The sequence below is a fragment of the Triticum dicoccoides genome, chromosome 4B (assembly GCF_002162155.2).
Source record: "Triticum dicoccoides isolate Atlit2015 ecotype Zavitan chromosome 4B, WEW_v2.0, whole genome shotgun sequence".
NCBI lineage: Eukaryota > Viridiplantae > Streptophyta > Magnoliopsida > Poales > Poaceae > Triticum > Triticum dicoccoides.
In genome coordinates this window covers 10,750,747-10,765,070 of record NC_041387.1, presented here as the reverse complement: position 1 = coordinate 10,765,070, position 14,324 = coordinate 10,750,747, and the positions used below count along the sequence as shown (strand labels likewise).

General features: G+C 44.1%; 1 protein-coding gene across 4 annotated transcripts; it reads left to right on the top strand.

The window, feature by feature from the left end:
- Positions 1 to 10,751: 10,751 nt before the first annotated feature.
- On the top strand, positions 10,752 to 14,091 carry LOC119294555 (GTPase ERA-like, chloroplastic). 4 transcript variants are annotated; one of them, XR_005143454.1, is made up of 3 exons: positions 10,752 to 11,684; positions 11,976 to 12,631; positions 13,498 to 14,091. XR_005143454.1 is itself a non-coding variant. In XM_037572760.1 (3 exons), exons 1-3 carry the CDS (start codon positions 11,334 to 11,336, stop codon positions 13,643 to 13,645), a joined length of 555 nt encoding a protein of 184 aa, XP_037428657.1. In that variant the 5' UTR covers positions 10,752 to 11,333; the 3' UTR covers positions 13,646 to 14,091. The 4 variants fall into 4 exon arrangements, 2 of the variants coding, with proteins under 2 accessions (XP_037428657.1, XP_037428655.1); XR_005143453.1 differs by having other exon boundaries at positions 10,752 to 12,121; positions 12,534 to 12,631; XM_037572760.1 differs by having other exon boundaries at positions 10,752 to 11,642; positions 12,534 to 12,631.
- The last annotated feature ends 233 nt before the right edge of the window (positions 14,092 to 14,324 follow it).

Here is a 14,324-nt window from a genome sequence, read left to right as displayed (position 1 = left end):
AATAATCCATCGAACGGGCCAGAATCGGCCAAAACTGTGATGGTTGATGACCGACACGTTAGCGCACCTTGCGGTTCAACAACCATGGAAATCGCTTTGGGACCCCAAAAAGGTGAGTAATAGTCCACAAAACGAGTCAGAATCGACAAAAACCGCGAGTGTTGATGACTGACACGTAAACACACCCCGGGGATCGTCAACCGTGGAAATCACTCTGGGTCCCCAAAACGGTGAGTAATAGTGCATGAAAGGGAACAGAATCGGCCAAAAATGTGAGTGTTGATGACCGACACGTAAGTGCACCTTGGGGTTCAAAAAATATGGAAATCGCTTCGGGACCCCAAATCGGTGAGTAATAGTCCACGAAAATGGGCCAGAATCGACGAAAACCGCGAGTGTTGATGACTGACACGTAAACGCACGTCGGGGTACGTTAATCATGGAAATCACTCCGGGACCAAAAAACAGTGAGTAATAGTCCACGAAATGGGACAGAATCGACCAAAACTGCGAGTGTTGATGACTGACACGTAAGTGCACCTTGGGTGTTCAACAACTATGGAGATCGCTTCGGGACCCCAGAACGGTGAGTAATAGTCCATGAAACGGGCCAGAATCGGCCAAAACTGCGATTGTTGATGACAGACGCGTAACCGCACCTTGTGGTTCGACAACCATGGAAATCGCTTCGGGACCCCAAACCGGTGAGTAATAGTGCACGAAACACGTCAGAATTGGCCAAAATTGTGAGTGTTGACGACGGACACGTAATCACACTCCTAGGATCGTCAATCGTGGAAATTGCTCTAGGACCCAAAATGGCTCAGAATCGACAAAAACCGCGAGTGTTGATGACTGACACGTAAATGCACGCCGGGGTTCGTTAATCGTGGAAATCACTCTCAGACCCAGAAATAATGAGTAATAGTCCATGAAACGGGCCAGAATTGGCCAAAGTTGTGAGTGTTGATGACCGACACATAAGTCCACCTTGGGGTTCAACAACTATGGAGATCGCTTCGGGACCCCAAAACGGTGAGTAATAGTCCATGAAACGGGCCAGAATCGGCCAAAACTGCAATTGTTGATGACTGACACGTAAGCGTGCCTTGGGTTCAACTATCATGCAAATCGCTTTGGGACCCCAAAACAGTGAGTTATAGTCCACGAAACGGGTCAGAATCGACAAAAACTGCGAGTCTTGATGACCGACACGTAAACGCACCTTCGGGTTCGGCAATCGTAGAAATCAATCCGGGACCTTGAAATGGTGGGTAATAGTCCATGAAAGAGCCCGGAATCGGACAAACCTAGGTTTGTTGATGAACGACACGTATACGCACCCTAGGGTTCGTAAGTCATGGAAATCGCTCTGGGACCCCAAATCCGTGAGTAATAGTCCATGAAACGGGCCAGAATCGGCCAAAGCTGCGATTGTTGATGTCCGACACGTACCGCACATTGGGGTTCAACAACCAAGGAAATCCCTTCGGGACCCCAAAGCAGTGAATAATAGTCCACGAAACGGGTCAGAATTGGCCAAAATTGTGAGTGTTGACGACGGACACGTAAACACACACCTAGGATCGTCAATTGTGGAAATCGCTCTAGGACCCAAAAGGTGAGTAGGAGTGCACGAAACGGACCAGAATCGGCCAAAATTGTGAGTGTTGATGACCGACACGTAAATGCACCCCGGGATTCGTCATTCGTGGAAATCACTTCAGGACCCCCAAACTGAGTAATAGTCCAAGAAACGGGCGAGAACTGCCCAAAACTGCGAGTCTTAACGACCAACACATAAGCACACCTTGGGGTTCGACAACCATGGAAATTGCTTTGGGACCCCAAAATGGTGAGTAATAGTCCATGAGAGAGCCCAGAATCGGACAAACCTAGGACTATTGATGAACGACACACAAATGCACCCCGGGGTTCGTCAATCATGGAAATCGCTCAGGGACCCCAAATCAGTGAGAAATAGTCCATGAAACAGGATAGAATCGGTCAAACTGCGATTGTTGATGACCGACACGTCAGCGCACCTTGGGGTTCAACAACCACGGAAATCGCTTTGGGACCCAAAACGGTGAGTAATAGTCCACGAAACGGGTCAGAATCGACAAAAACCGCGAGTGTTGATGGCTGACACGTAAACGCATGCCGGGGTTCATTAATCGTGGAAATCACTCCGGGACCCAAAAACAGTGAGTTATAGTCCACGAAATGAGCCAGAGTCGGCCAAAACTGCGATTGTTGATGACCGACACGTAAGTGCACCTTGGGGTTCAACAACTATGGAAATCGCTTCGGGACCCCAAAACGGTGAGTAATAGTCCATGAAACGGGCCAGAATCGGCCAAAACTGCGATTCTTGATGACTGACACGTAAGCGTGGCTTGGGTTCAACAACCATGCAAATCGCTTTGGGACCCCAAAACGATGAGTAATAGTCCACGAAACGGGTCAGGATAGACAAAAACTGCGAGTGGTTATGACCGACACGTAAACGCACCTTGGGGTTCGTCAATCGTGGAAATCAATTCGGGACCTTGAAACGGTGAGTAATAGTCCATGAAAGAGCCCGGAATCGGACAAACCTAGGATTATTGATGAACGACACGTATACGCACTCCGGGGTTCGTAAGTCATGGAAATCGCTCTGGGACCCCGAATCGGTGAGTAATAGTCCATGAACGGGCCAGAATCGGCCAAAACTGCGATTGTTGATGGCCGACACGTAACCGCACCTTGGGGTTCAACAACCATGAAAATCGCTTCGGGACCCCAAAGCACTGAATAATAGTCCATGAAATGGGTCAAAATTGGCCAAAATTGTGAGTGTTGACGACGGACACATAAACACACACCTAGGATTGTCAATCGTGGAAATCGCTCTAGGACCCAAAAGGTGAGTAGTAGTGCACGAAACGGACGAGAAGCCGCCAAAATTATGAGTGTTGATGACCGACACGTAAATGCACCCCGGGATTCGTCAATCGTGGAAATGACTTCAGGACCCCAAAACTGAGTAATAGTCCAAGAAATGGGCAAGAACTGGCCCAAACTACGAGTCTTAACGACCAACACATAAGCACACCTTGGGGTTCGACAACCATGGAAATTACTTTGGGACCCCAAAATGGTGAGTAATAGTCCATGAAAGAGCCCAGAATCAGACAAACCTAGGACTATTGATGAACGATACACAAATGCACCACGGGGTTCGTCAATCATGGAAATCGCTCGGGGACCCCAAATTAGTGAGAAATAATCCATGCAACATGACAGAATCGGTCAAAACTGCGATTGTTGATGATCGACACATCAGCGCACCTTGGGGTTCAACAACCATAGAAATCGCTTTGGGACCCAAAACGGTGAGTAATAGTCCACGAAACGGGTCAGAATCGATAAAACCGCGAGTGTTGATGACTGACACGTAAACGCAGGCCGGGGTTCGTTAATCATGGAAATCACTCCGGGACCCAAAAACAGTGAGTAATAGAATAGGTGAGTAATAGTCCATGAAGCGGGCCAGAATCATCCAAAATTGCGATTGTTGATGACCGACACGTAAGTGTGGCTTGGGTTCAACAACCATGCAAATCGCTTTGGGACCCCAAAACGGTAATAGTCCAAGAAACGGGTCAGAATCGACAAAACTGCGAGTGTTGATGAGCGACACATAAACGCACCTTGGGGTTTGTCAATCGTGGAAATCAATCCGGGACCTTGAAACGGTGAGTAATAGTCCATGAAAGAGCCCGAAAACGGACAAACCTAGGATTGTTGATGAACGACACGTATACGCACCCTAGGATTCGTAAGCCATCGAAATCGCTCCGGGACCCCAAATCGGTGAGTAATAGTCCATGAAATGGGCCAGAATCGGCCAAAACTGCGATTGTTGATGGCCGACACGTAGCCGCACCTTGGGGTTCAACAACCATGGAAATCGCTTCGGGACCCCAAAGCAGTGAATAATAGTCCACGAAACGGGTCAGAATTGGCCAAAATTGTGAGTGTTAACGACGAACACGTAAACACACACCTAGGCTTGTCAATCGTGGAAATCTCTCTAGGACCCAAAAGGAGAGTAGTAGTGCACAAAACGGACCAGAAGCAGCTAAAATTATGAGTGTTGATGACCGACACGTAAATGCACCCCGGGATTCGTCAATCGTGGCAATGACTTCAGGACCCGAAAACTGAGTAATAGTCCAAGAAATGGGCAAGAATCGGCCCAAACTGCGAGTCTTAACGACCAACACATAAGCACACCTTGGGGTTCGACAACCATGGAAATCGCTTTGGGACCCCAAAATGGTGAGTAATAGTCCATGATAGAGCCCAGAATCGGACAAACCTAGGACTATTGATGAACGTTACACAAATGCACCACGGGGTTCGTTAATCATGGAAATCGCTCAGGGACCCCAAATCAGTGAGAAATAATCCCTGCAACAGGACATAATCGGTCAAAACTGCGATTGTTGATGACCGACACGTCAGCGCACCTTGTGGTTCAACAACCACGGAAATCGCTTTGGGACCCAAAACGGTGAGTAATAGTCCACGAAACGGGTCAGAATCGATAAAAACCGCGTGTGTTGATGACTGACACGTAAACGCAAGCCGGGGTTCGTTAATCATGGAAATCACTCCGGGACCCAAAAACAGTGAGTAATAGTCCATGAAACGGGCCAGAATCGGCCAAAGCTGCGAGTGTTGATGACCGACACGTAAGTCCACCTTGGGGTTCAACAACTATGGAAATCGCTTCGGAACCCCAAAACGGTGACTAATAGTCCATGAAACGGGCCAAAATCAGCCAAAATTGCGATTGTTGATGACCGACACGTAAGTGTGCCTTGGGTTCAACAACCATGCAAATCGCTTTGGGACCCCAACACGGTGAGTAATAGTCCACGAAACGGGTCAGAATCGACAAAAACTGCGAGTGTTGATGACCGACACATAAACGCACCTTGGGGTTTGTCAATCGTGGAAATCAATCCGGGACCTTGAAACAGTGAGTAATAGTCCAAGAAAGAGCCTGAAATAGGAAAAACCTAGGATTGTTGATGAACGACACGTATACGCACCCTAGGGTTCGTAAGCCATGGAAATCGCTCTGGGACCCCAGATCGGTGAGTAATAGTCCATGAAACGGGCCAGAATCGGCCAAAATAGCGATTGTTGATGGCCGACACGTAACCGCACCTTGGGATTCAACAACCATGGAAATCGCTTCAGGACCCCAAAGCAGTCAATAATAGTCCACGAAACGGGTCAGAATAGGCCAAAATTGTGAGTGTTGACGACTGACACATAAACACACACCTAGGATTGTCAATCATGGAAATCGCTCTAGGACCCAAAAGGTGAGTAGTAATGCACGAAACGGACCAGAATCGGCCAAAATTGTGAGTGTTGATGACCGACACGTAAATGCACCACAGGATTCGTCAATCGTGGAAATGACTTCAGGACCCCAAAACTGAGTAATAGTCCAAGAAACGGGCAAGAACCGGCCCAAACTACGAGTCTTAACTACCAACACATAAGCAAACCTTGGGGTTCGACAACCATGGAAATCGCTTTGGGACCCCAAAATGGTGAGTAATAGTCCATGAAAGAGCCCAGAATCGGACAAACCTAGGACTATTGATGAACGATACACAAATGCACCCTGGGGTTCGTCAATCATGGAAATCGCTCAGGGACCCCAAATCAGTGATAAAAAGGACAGAATCGGTCTAAAATACGATTGTTGATGACCGACACGTCAATGCACCCTGGGGTTCAACAACCACGGAAATTGCTATGGGACCCAAAACGGTGAGTAACAGTCCACGAAACGGGTCAGAATCGACGAAAAACGCGAGTGCTGATGACTGACACGTAAACGCACGCCGGGGTTCGTTAATCATGGAAATCACTCCGGGACCCAAAAACTATGAGTAATAGTCCACGAAATGGGTTAGAATCGGCAAAAACTGTGAGTGTTGATGACCGACACTAAACGCACCTTGGGGTTCGTCAATCGTGGAAATCACCCCGGGACCTGGAAACGGTGAGTAATAGTCCATTAAAGAGCACGGGATCGGACAAACCTAGGATTAGTGATGAACGACACGTATACGCACCCCGGGGTTCGTAAGTCATGGAAATCGCTCTAGGACCCCAAATCGGTGAGTAATAGTCCATGAAACGGGCCAGAATAGGCCAAAACTGCGATTATTGATGACCGACTCGTAAGCGTGCCTTGGGTTCAACAACCATGCAAATCGCTTTGGGACCCCAAAATGCACTACAAGAAATATGTCAACTAGTGACCTTTTGTCAGTGACCCTGGAAGAATTGGTCATAGATCTATGACCATTTCAGACCAATTGGTCAAAAGCTGTTCGAGGGGCTCCAAACCCTAAACCATTGCGACCATTTTGGTCAGAAAGGTCGTAATTTCCTTACACGAAAAGGTCACAAAGCAAACAGTGCTAGTCCGCTGCCTTATTTCTAGTTGTTAATGACCAATATAGATGGTCATAGCCTTGTAGATTGTGGTGGGTTGTGATGACTAGGCGCCATCTCATCAGTTTTGCCTATGTGTCATGTCGATGTGGCGGTTTTTGCCCTAGGTTGTGAAGCAACCTATATTTCTGTTATTCCCAAAATTCCCAAAAAAATCTCATAAATTCTTTGGGTCATATCTTCGTCAAATATGTAAAAACCTTCCTTGCCTAGTTCAAAAATATTTCAAAAATATTCATTTTCCTATTCTGATCAGAGCGGCACTTTGTGAAGGAAGTACCACTTTGGCATGTCCAAATGGTATACATTTTCTACAGTGCTTTCCTATGCCCAAATAACCATCCTCCACCAAATGCCAGCTCAATCCATTCATTATTTTGAGCCCAGCTTCAACATTCGTATTTATGTCCGGTGTGGTAGTTTGTAAAGCAAGTATCACCTAGGCTCCTCCTTTTGAGGTGAAAATTTGTGAAGATGGTCTTCTTAGTAACTGATCATCCTCAGCCAAAACTCACGCCCATTAGCCACGTGCATTTCCCGTACCACAAATCAAACACTTGGCTGTTAATTCATGTTTGAGCATCGATCGGTCTCCTCGTGAGAATCTTATGTTGTGATTTTCTTCCTAGCACCTACTTGGGGAGTGCCCAACCCACTAGACATGCCTAGGCCGCCCAGAACACATGGCAATGCCATGGTCACGCGGTGACCACGCGGCGGGCATGCGAGCTTACGCGCTCTAGAGTTGGGGCCCTCGGCCACCGTCCAAACCTCGATGTCTCGCCATCAAACCATGTATTTCTGATTAAATAGATACTTATTTACCTAGAAATAATTTTTGGAAAAAATAAAGAGCAAACTATGAGGCGGCTGCAGTTCAAATTTGACCCGCTTCCAACTGAATCGACGGAAATTTGTCTTTTTCACCAGAGGTGGATCAAAAATTTTGACACCCTACCATTTTGTCAATTGTGCATTATATATGGACTAGTATTTTATAAAATTGATTAGGTCCAATTTTGCAACAATTATTTGGTAGTTCCTTCACAAAAAACCTCCTTTCGGGCACTCAGAAAATGAAAACTGAATTTTCCGTGCAAAGAAAATGAAAACTTCCTTAGGCAACATTGTTTGGAATTCCAAGATGCACCCTTGTGCACAATATGAGACCATTTGAACAAAATATGCCATGAATGTGGCCATAAGATTCATCATTTGGCTTGAAAGCCATAAATCTTCACGCTTGATAGCTCATTTCTGAGAACACTTTTTTAAAATAATTACCGTATTACAAGTTGATTATTTTTCCTGGAAACTTGGTCACATATAATGACACAATGCGAAGGTTTTCCAATTTTTTGATTTTTTTGAATTTGTTATGCCCGTTTCAAAATGCGGTCAAAATGGCGGGCTTGACCGTTCCTAGCTAGTGGTTGAATCTTGGATTTTTTTGGTGTTTATATGATTAAATAGATACTTATGTACCTAGAAATGATTTTTTGGAAAAAATAAAGAGCAAACTATGAGGCAGCTACAGTTCAAATTTGACCCGTTTCCAACTTAATCGACGACAATTTGTCTTTTTCACCAGAGGTGGATCGAAACTTTTTTCACCCAACCATTTTGTCAATTGTGCTTTATATATGGCCTAGTATTTTATAAAATTGATTAGGTCCAATTTTGCAACAATTATTTGGTAGCTCCCTCACAAAAAAACCTCCTTTTGGGCACTCGGAAAATGAAAAATGAATTTTCCGTGCAAAGAAAATGAAAACTTCCTTAGGCAACATTGTTTGGAATTCCAAGATGCACCCTTGTGCACAATATGAGACCATTTGAACAAACTATGCCATGAATGTGGCCATAAGATTGATCATTTGGCTTGAAAGCCATGAATCTTCACGCTTGATAGCTCATTTCTGAGAACACATTTTTAAAATAATTACCGTATTACAAGTTGATTATTTTTACTGGAAACTTGGTCACATATAATGACACAATGCGAAGGTTTTTCAATTATTTGATTTTTTTGAATTTTTTATGCCCGTTTCAAAATGCAGTCAAAATGGCGGGCTTGACCGTTCCTAGCTAGTGGTTGAATCTTGGAATTTTTTTGGTGTTTCTATGATTAAATAGATACTTATGTACCTAGAAATGATTTTTGAAAAAAATAAAGAGCAAACTATGAGGCAGCTACAGTTCAAATTTGACCCGTTTCCAACTAAATCGACGACAATTTGTCTTTTTCACCAGAGGTGGATCGAAACTTTTTTCACCCAACCATTTTGTCAATTGTGCATTATATATGGCCTAGTATTTTATAAAATTGTTTAGGTCCAATTTTGCAACAATTATTTGGTAGCTCCTTCACAAAAAAACCTCCTTTTGGGCACTCGGAAAATGAAAAAAAAAATTCCGTGCAAAGAAAATAAAAAACTTCCTTAGGCAATATTGTCTTTTTCACTAGAGGTGGGTCGGAACTTTTGACACCCAAGAATTTTGTCAATTGTGCATTAAATATGGCCTAGTATTTTATAAAATTTATTAGGTCCAATTTTGCAACAAATATATGGTATGTCCTTCACAAAAAAACTCATTTCGATCACTCGGGAAATGGAAAATGAATTTTCCATGCAAAGAAACCGAAAACTCCCTTATGCACAATATGAGATCATTTGAACAAACTATGCCATGAATATGGCCATAAGATTGATCATTTGGCTTGAAAGCCATGAATCTTCACGAATGATAGCTCATTTCTGAGAACACTTTTCTTAAATAATTTCCGTATGACAAGTTTATTATTTTTCCTGGAAACTTAGTCACATATAATGACACAATGCGAAGGTTTTCTAATTTTTTGATTTTTTTTGAATTGTTTATGCCTGTTTCAAAATGCGGTCAAAATGACGGGCTTGACCGTTCCTAGCTAGTGGTTGAATCTTGGATTTTTTGGGTGTTTGTATGATTAAATAGATACTTATATACCTAGAAATTATTTAAAAAATAAATAAAGAGCAAATTATGAGGCAGATGTAGTTCAAATTTGACCCATTTCCTACTGAATCGGTAGAAATTTGTCTTTTTCACCAGAGGTGGGTCAAAACTTTTGACACCTAACCATTTGGTAAATTGTGCATTAAATATGGCCTAGTATTTTAGAAAATTGTTTTGGTCCAATTTTACAACAAATATATGGTAGGTCCTTCACAAGAAAATACTCATTTTGGGCACTCGGTAAATGAAAAATTGATTTTTCTTCCAAAGAAAATAAAAACTCCTTTAGGCAACATTGTTTACAATTCCAATATGCACCCTTGTGAACAATATGAGATCATCTGAACAAACTATGCCATGAAAGTGGACATAAGATTGAGCATCCGGGTTGAAAGCTGTGCATCTTCACACTTGATAGCTCGTTTCTGAGAACACTTTTTAAAAATAATTACTGTATTACAAGTTTATATTTTTCCTGGTAACTTGGTCACATGTAATGACCCAATGCGAAGGTTTTCCAATTTTTTTTATTTTTTTTGAATTTTTTATACCGTTTCAAAATGCGATCAAAACGGCGGTAATGACCGTTCCTAGCTAGTGCTTGAATCTTGGATTTTTTTTGTGTTTCTATGATTAAATAGATACTTATGTACCTAAAAATAATTTTTGGAAAAAATAAAGAGCAAACTATGAAGCAGCTTCAGTTCAAATTTGACCCGCTTCCTACTGAATCGGCGAAAATTTGTCTTTTTAACCAGAGGTGGATCGAAACTTTAGACACCCAACCATTTGGTCAATTGTATATTAAATATGGATTAGCATTTTATAAAATTGATGCAACCCAATTTTGCAACAACTATTTGGTATGTTCTTCACAAAAAACCCCATTTTTGCCACTCGGAAATTATTTAAAATAGCTAGAAAGATCAGAAATGCATATAAATTGGTCCTTATCCATAAAATGTGGTCTAAGTCTAGTGAAAATTTGTGTCGTGCCTTTTGCAGAATATTTTTGATAGCTGCTTCACAAAATCCCTCTATTTTTAATACTTGAAGACTATTTTAAATCACTGATTTTTCGAACCAATGAGAACTCTTCCCACGGATCGATGACATGGCGCCCATCCATCCATCCATCCATCTCTCCACCCCACATCCATCCATCCATCTATCTACACAAAAAAGAAAAGAAAAAGATCCCCACCCGCAGCCCAAACCCTAGCTCAGATCCCCCATCGCACCCCTCCTCCCTCGTCCCCATCTCCTCGCCGCCGCTGCCACATCCTCCCCGTCCCCTGCACCACTCCTCGTCGCCAACCTCGCCGCCGCCACCTCCTCCCCGTCCCTTGCACCACTCCCTGATCCCTCCTCCGGCACCATCCCCGGCCATCCCCACTTCCACCACCCCTCCGTCCCAGTCGCTGCTCTCTCTCGGTTAAGTGAGATGGGATCCACTCCCGCAGCCGCCGCTCCACCCTCATCGTCGACGACCCATGCCGCCGCCGCACACCACCGGGCCCTCCCATCACCCTGGCCCCATGTTGGGTAGTGCGAGGCGGTGCTTCCAGACCACGATGGCCGCAGCCTTGCCCACTCCAATCTGGATCCATGGTGCACTCCTTCCTCCCTCTGGATCCAGCGCCTGCTGGTGACGAGGGCCGCCAGATCCGCGACCTGGGAGGCTCCTCCTGTAGGATACGGGAGCAGCACGCCGCACCCTGCAGTCGCTGACCTGGTGCACTCCTTCTAATCTCCATAGCCACTTTTTTGCCTCGGCTGCTTGCTCTGCTCTCTGCGTGATGGAGCTAGGCCTCACGCTCCAGCTAGCCGCGCCGCCGGCGCGCCTCCCCCACGGGTATATTGCATCGCCGTGCCCGCCAGTAATGAGCGGAGTCCGGGCGGGGAGGCGCGAGAGTAGGAGGGCTGGGGCTGTGTCGACGAGTGGGGGTGTGAGCTACGCGGTGGTTGAAGATGGGAAGGTGAACGAGGGGGAGGAGATGTCGAGGCCGCGGCTGGAGTTCATCGAGAAGTTAGATCGGTACCTGGCGCTGCTGGACGAGTACGAGTCGGAGGAGCTGGGGGCGGCGCTCTGCGCCAACCACCGCAGTGCTGAGCCTTCTTCTTCTTCTTTGTGGTTTGCTTTGTTTGTAGTACGTACCTAGCTGGATTTCATTCAGCACTCCCTGGCCAAGTAGATTATTTCAGCGTTTAGTGTTTCTGAAGCGTCAAATGCGACCAGTAGCATTCTTGGTTCAGTAAAATTCAGGAATCTGTCATTGTGCAGCAGAAGTAAATGACAGTTCAGAGGAAAAGTGCCTCCTGCAAAAGAATTTTTACAAGATTCTGGGAGAATTCAGATGAAACAACTTATTTGCTTTATAATTTCTAAATGACAATTGCCATGTTATAATACTGTGAGTCTGTGTTGTGTGTCTCCATAGGTTATGTTGCTGTGTTGGGGAAGCCAAATGTCGGCAAGAGCACCCTGATAAACCAAATCGTTGGTCAGTAGCTTTCGATCGTAACCGATAAACCACAAACCACACGCCACCACATCCTCGGTATATGTTCTGAACCAGAATACCAGGTACAACCTTCTTGTCTCCAAAGCACCAGGTTGATCTTGATTGCTAGCATGGGAGATGTATCTTCTTTTGCATATCAATTACATAGCAGTACTATGTAACAATCTATGTTGTTATTTTTAGGTTAGGTTGAAGTGATTGGTAGGCCTTCGTTAGCAAGCGAGCTTTAAATTTCCATTGTTATTTGCACTATATTCCACGCACGCCTCATTTGAATTTGTGATCGTATCCATAGACCAGTGAATTTATTGCACTATTTGCTTGCTGTGAAGTATCCAGTATTTGTTACATTATGTCTTTAAGTAGTAAAATTGAGAACGGCAAGCTAAATTCTTCAACTGAACTGCTCTTTCATTGTACCACGAAATCGGAAATACTGAAGTTTTGCTATGTATAACATTGGTGCATGTGCAGGCCCGGCTTGTGGGGATGGTCAGTGGCAAGGCAGAGCGGAACACGGACGTGTCCTTCGCGCTCGACGACGGCACCGGCCGTATCGACATCATCAGATGGTGAGCGCATCTCGGCAAACCGCTTTCTTTTTAACTTCAGTTCCAGATGTATTTTAGGGGTACATTCTTAGACTTTTGTTTGGATTCCATTGCTGGATGTTGACTAGATGTGGGATTTGCCTACTGTTGCAACTTCAATCTTCACAACTAGATAGATATACTGTTGATTGTTGGTAAGACAGTGCTAGATTTGCCTACTGTTGGATGTTTATGATTGTCCAGTACTTAAAATGTTTGAATCGGGGTCAATGTAATCACGGGCTGCATCATGTTTGTTTGACCGGAGATGCTAATAGGAAAAGCATGTGCTGCTGCTTTTGCTTATCCTCCGCACACAAGTATGCTCTTTGATTATTTGTCTAGTGATTGCCTGAAGCATCTATCTTCCCATCTTTCCGAGTGGAGAAACTCTGTAATTTCATATACAATCTGAATGAAATGTTTAGGACTTGTCGAAGTGGATTTCTCTGATACTGTATACTGTATACTGTACTAAAGAAACATCATATGCGCTCCTGAAACGTACTACATTCTTCTCTGCTCCATGTTCCCATTTAAGCTAAATAGAGGTGCACATAGTTGCCTAATTTAAATTCCAACAATGGTTTGTTGTGTATGCTTACATGTTTAATAAACCTGGTGCCATGCTTCTTTCATGTAGCTGATAGTAACTTGCAAAAAAAAGTGATTCCCAAGGATGATTAATTCTGCTTGCCTGCTTCAAAGTTTTAAAAAAATAGTTAATTAGTAGCACGGAGACTGGATTATTATTTAGTCAACATTCTTGAGTAGTTTGCTTATAAAGTTTCCTAGTTATTCAGAACCAACTTCAATGACATGTGTGTACATCTTTCTTTAAATGTCAGGCTGACATGGAAAAAGTTATGGAACAAGAGGTACCAGAAGGTGGAGAACCAAAGAATGTTGCTGCTGTTGTTGCTGACATTCTCACTAAAGAATGTCCCTCCAACACATTCCTTCAAAATGTTGGCCTTGAGTCGAGCTCCAAGATGAAGTTCAATAGATCTGCAGTTACTTTGGATGCTCATGTACAAGAACTAGAGTAAAAGCTTGAGAAGGAGAGGCGAGCCGCTGAGTTGATGCAAGAGGAGCTTGTTGAGGTCAAGAAGAAATCAGAGGAGACCGAAGCTGTACGCGCCGCAGAGTATCAGTTGTTACTGCAAAGAGTTGAGGCCACCGATGCTAGGGCTGCAGCAAGTGATTCTAGATTTGCGCGTCTCATGGATCTGTTCGAAGGTAAATTAGTTACTACAACGTGGTTGATGTTGGCTTTGGGACTTTTGATGCTGAGTTGTTTGGACCTGGGGTTGATGAGTTTCTTTGGGTGTGTTACTGGCTATGTTATTTTGGTTGGTGCATCTTATGAACTTGTGGTGTAATGATACTGCTGGGCCTAAGTTAATGAAATCTTGGAGAATTGTATTATTATTATCATTTTATTCTCCTGTATTGGTTGATTGCCAAACTGTGCAATGATTGTTTTTGAGCTACTATTGGTTATTGGCTGGACCGAAAATACTAAATTGTATGAGTGGGCTGGCTCGTCTCAAGGCCCAGTGTAGTTTTTTATAGAAAAAAGATTCAATATTTTTTTTGGGTAGAGAGAAGGGCTGGTCCGACTAATGGTAGATTGAATAAATGGACTGTGCATTGCTTGAGCATAAGAACTAAC

Coding starts and splice junctions, on each gene's coding strand:
- LOC119294555 (XM_037572758.1), top strand. CDS start 11,334: ATGGAGCTAGGCCTCACGCTCCAGCTAGCCGCGCCGCCGGCGCGCCTC. Junction 11,685..12,533: donor TGTGGTTTGCTTTGTTTGTA/GTACGTACCTAG, acceptor GTGCATGTGCAG/GCCCGGCTTGTGGGGATGGT. Junction 12,632..13,497: donor CGTATCGACATCATCAGATG/GTGAGCGCATCT, acceptor TTTAAATGTCAG/GCTGACATGGAAAAAGTTAT.